Source organism: Haematobia irritans, chromosome 1 (assembly GCF_050003625.1).
Source record: "Haematobia irritans isolate KBUSLIRL chromosome 1, ASM5000362v1, whole genome shotgun sequence".
NCBI classification, from domain to species: Eukaryota; Metazoa; Arthropoda; class Insecta; order Diptera; family Muscidae; genus Haematobia; species Haematobia irritans.
In genome coordinates this window covers 264,607,103-264,611,890 of record NC_134397.1, presented here as the reverse complement: position 1 = coordinate 264,611,890, position 4,788 = coordinate 264,607,103, and the positions used below count along the sequence as shown (strand labels likewise).

Here is a 4,788-nt window from a genome sequence, read left to right as displayed (position 1 = left end):
TAACAATTTTTTTTAGCAAAAATCAAAAGGAATTTCTTTTTTATATAAACATTTCTTTAGGGAGAAGAATATTTTTTCTATGAGTATATTGATTCTCAATATAGTGTAAATCCCAATTTATTATTGTTATTTTATTTGGTGTTTAAAAGCTTAAATATACAATACTGTTATATTACGCATTTCACGAAAAAGGTTAATAATCCTCAAATTGAATGTTAGTCCCAAAATGTACTCTTGAGGACAATTGCACCCAGCAGTTATATTGCTAGCCAATCCCTCAACTTGAATGCTACCGGTAATAAACCAAAACGTTGCAGATAAGCAATCGAGGGCAATAATGGTCAAATTGATGAATTAGTTAACAATTAACAAAATAACAAAAAAAAAAAACAGGAGTAGCATTTCTTTTGCAATTTAGAATGTATTTGGCTGATAAGGTAAAATGGTGAGTGCAAGCGTCTGATAGCCAGGTAGGTTTAGTATAAATATTCTAAATACCAAAGAGGAATCATTCATATTGTTTTCAATAATCAAAGAGAAAGTATCTATAAGAAAATACTAAATAATTAAAAAATCCAATTTTTCTAAAAAAAAATCCAAAACATGTATAATCTTTTAAAAGTCAAAATAATTTTCTTGATCATTTTATTCATGAGATTGACCAAGGGTATATCAGTAGAAACTCCTGTGCGACAATGTAGGTTTATTACAAAAACTAATAATAATTTTATCATTGCATCCCAATATTCTGGATTACTTCTTAATTGCAATCATCGTATTTTATCTTTTTTAGGTTCCAATGAAGCCCCTTTACCTCTATCAGTTCAAGTGGATAATTGTTCGACTATGCCCTGTGACCTTTCGAAGGGATCTGAATCACAATTTACTGTACAATTTGTGGCCAATCGCAATGAAATGATGAATTTAAAAGCAGTTGTGAAATTCACAACATTGGGTGTTGAAATTCCTTTCGAATTGGAAGCATCGAAGAGTGATGTTTGTTCAAATCTTCTATATGGAGCCTATTGTCCTCTGTATAAGGATGAAGATGTTACCTATCATTTGGTATTGCCCATTGAAAATCATCATCCTGAGGTACCCACAAAAGTTGAAATATCTCTAAAAGACGAAGATGATAATAGTGCAGTATCCTGTTTTGTGGTCGATGCTAAATTTAAAAGTCGTTAAAAGGAGCTAACATAGAAAAAAATTATTCAATACTCATAGAATTAAGTAGCAGAATATTGTATCAATGTTCTTATATCTTTAAGATTAACTATATATGTAATTTAAAAATGTTACATTAAATGTTTATTCCCACATCAAACAATTTAATATAAATTTTAAACCTACTTTTACCATACAGATTTTTTCGATAAACTGTAGTAGATTTATTGTTAGAATATGGGAATTAGAATGCTGTTCCATAAAAGCTATTTGTGGCGCTAGGACCTCGGAAGCTTAAAATTAAATCTTAATAAAAACATAATACTTTCGTTTGGCCGCTATTTGAGAATCTACACGCAGAGAAGGAATATGATCACCTCAAACATGTTTCAAGAGCAAAATGTTATTTTTGTATGGTGTTCCATGTAACATGTTTGTCACTAAAATGTTATTTTCTCGTCAAAAATAACCTGCTTGCCGAAATCATATACACGATTTCCGAGAAAATAACATGGTTGCGAAAACCATTTGACATGGTCACCACCCAAAAATAACATTTTGCTCTTAAAACATGTTTGAGGTGATCATATTCCTTCTCTGGGTGTATAGGCTTAAAGAGTTGCCGATTATTTCTATATAAAATGTTGTCAACATTTTATTTCCATAGAATGTTTTGTCAAAATTTTATTTATTTCTGTAAAAAATGTTGTTTCTATAGAAAATTTATTTAAAAATTTTATTTCTATTTTCGATAGAAATAAAATTTGTCAAAATTTTATTTCTATAAAAAATTTCTAAATTTTATTTCTACAGAAAATTTTGTCAAGATTTTATTTCCGTAGAAAATGTTGTCAAAATTTTATTTCCATATAAGATTTTGTTAAAATTATAGTTCTACAGAAAATTTCGTCAAAATTTTATTTCTATAAAAAAATTTCATCTAAATTTAATTTCTACAGAAAATTTTTTCAACATTTTATTTCGGCAGAAAATTTTGTCAAAATTTTATTTCTATAGAAAATTTTTTAAAAATTTTATTTCTATAGAAAATTTTGTCAAAATTTTATTTCTATAGAAAATTTTTTAAAAATTTTATTTCTATAGAAAATTTTGTCAAAATTTTATTTCTATAGAAAATTTTTTAAAAATTTTATTTCTATAGAATTTGTTTTAAAAAAAAGAAAACTTTGTCAACATTTTATTTCCGTAGAAAATTTTCTCAAAATTTTATTTCTATAGAAAATTTTGCCAACATTTTATTTCTATAGAAAATTTCGTCAAAATTTTATTTCTATAGAAAATTTCGTCAACATTTTATTTCTATAAAAAATTTCATCAAACTTTTATTTCTACAGAAAATTTTGTCAACATTTTATTTCCGTAGAAAATTTTGTCAAAATTTTATTTCTATATAAAATTTTGTTAAAATTATATTTCTATAGAAAAATTTTTCAAAATTTTATTTCTATTTCTGATTGATTATCGTTGACCTTTTTATTTTATTTTTAAGCAATACTTATCATAGTTTTGGGCTATAGGTCGATTAAAAAACATAAGATTGATGTTGTTATTTAAATTTTATTTTCAATATTTCGGATGACTGTTGAAACGGTTTTGACGAAGTCAACCGAAATAAAATTTAAATAAAAACATCAATCTTATGTTTTTTAATCGACCTATAGCCGAAACTATGATAAGTATTGCTTAAAAAAATTTATTTCTATAGAAATTTTTTAAAAAATTTTATTTCTATAGAAAATTTTGTCAACATTTTATTCCTTCGTTTTGTTTGTTATTGTTAACTTCTCTTCAATCGTTATTGTTGTTTTTGATCTCAGCTTAAAGCCATGCATTGACTAAACTACAAGTGTAGCTTAACCAACAGAGGAAAAGTATGCTTGTCAAAGCTACACTTGTAGTTTAGTCAATGCATGGCTTTAAGCTGAGATCAAAAACAACAATAAAAATTTTATTCCTATAGAAAATTTCGTCAAAATATTATTTCTATAGAAAATTTTGTAAAAATTTTATTTCTATATAAAATTTCGCCATTTATTTTATTTCTATAGAAAATTTTGTCAAATTTTATTTATATAGAAATTTTCGTCAAAATTTTATTTCTACAGAAAATTTTGTCAAAATTTTATTTCCGTAAAAAATGTTGTCAAAATTTTATTTCTATCAAAAATTTCGCCAAATTTTAGTTTTATAGAAAATTTCGCCAGAATTTTAGTTTTATAGAAAATTTTGTCAAATTTTAATTTTATAGAAAATTTTGTCAACATTTTTATTTCTAGCAATTACACTCAAAAAAAAGTTTACTTGTATCCAAAGATTTTGACCCTCCTTTAAGGATTTTGGTATTGATTTCGAGCCAAAGATGCGGCTTCTTTAATAGAAAGACATTTTTTAGGGACCTCTCTGGCTTTGAATCTAGGATCGATAAAATCAAAATTGGATACAGATCTCATTCATCGAATTTTTATTCTCTGTTTGCGATATATTAATAAAGGTATTCATGTACAAACAAATTCCAGTTTCAAAATCCAAATTATGGCAAGTACTTCAAAGTAACAAGTAAGGAAAGTCTAAAGTCGGGCGGGGCCGACTACATTATACCCTGCACCACTTTGTAGATCTAAATTTTCGATACCATATCACATCCGTCATATGTGTTGGGGGCTATATATAAAGGTTTGTCCCAAATACATACATTTAAATATCACTCGATCTGGACAGAATTTGATGGACTTTTACAAAATCTATAGACTGAAATGTATAGACTAAGTCAGCTAATGCACTAGGGTGGACCACAATGTTAGTAAAAATATATGGGAAACATTTAAATCTGAAGCAATTTTAAGGAAACTTCGCAAAAGTTTATTTATGATTTATCGCGCGATATATATGTATTAGAAGTTTAGAAAAATTAGAGTCATTTTTACAACTTTTCGACTAAGCAGTGGCGATTTTACAAGGAAAATGTTGGTATTTTGAGCATTTTTGTCGAAATCAGAAAAACATATATATGGGAGCTATATCTAAATCTGAACCGATTTCAACCAAATTTGGCACGCATAGCTACAATGCTAATTCCACTCCCTGTGCAAAATTTCAACTAAATCGGAGCAAAAAATTGGCCTCTGTGGTGATATGAGTGTAAATCGGCCGAAAGCCATATATTGGAGATATATCTAAATCTGAACCGATTTCAACCAAATTTGGCACGCATAGCTACAATGCTAATTCTACTCCCTGTGCAAAATTTCAACCAAATTGGGGTAAAACTATGGCTTCTGGGACCGCATTAGTCCATATCGGGCGAAAGATATATATGGGAGCTATATCTAAAACTGAACCGATTTCAATAAAATTTGGCACACTTGACTATAGTACTAATTGTTCTTCTTGTGCAAAATTTTAAGTAAATTAGGGTAAAACTCTGGCTTCTGGGGCCATATAAGTCCATACCGGGCGAAATATATATATGGGAGCTAAATCTAAATCTGAACCGACTTATTTCAAAATCAATAGGGATCTATTCTGAGCCAAAACACATACTTGTGCCAAATTTGTAGTCGATTGGACTAAAACTGCGACCTAGACTTTGATTACAAAAAT

General features: G+C 27.7%; 1 protein-coding gene across 1 annotated transcript; it reads left to right on the top strand.

Moving 5' to 3' along the window:
* Positions 1-534: 534 nt before the first annotated feature.
* Positions 535-1,352, top strand: LOC142219693 (NPC intracellular cholesterol transporter 2-like). The gene is made up of 2 exons (XM_075288564.1): positions 535-697; positions 794-1,352. The coding sequence occupies exons 1-2, from the start codon at positions 604-606 to the stop codon at positions 1,186-1,188; spliced, it is 489 nt and encodes a 162-aa protein (XP_075144679.1). The 5' UTR covers positions 535-603; the 3' UTR covers positions 1,189-1,352.
* The last annotated feature ends 3,436 nt before the right edge of the window (positions 1,353-4,788 follow it).

Coding starts and splice junctions, on each gene's coding strand:
- LOC142219693 (XM_075288564.1), top strand. CDS start 604: ATGTATAATCTTTTAAAAGTCAAAATAATTTTCTTGATCATTTTATTC. Junction 698..793: donor AGAAACTCCTGTGCGACAAT/GTAGGTTTATTA, acceptor TATCTTTTTTAG/GTTCCAATGAAGCCCCTTTA.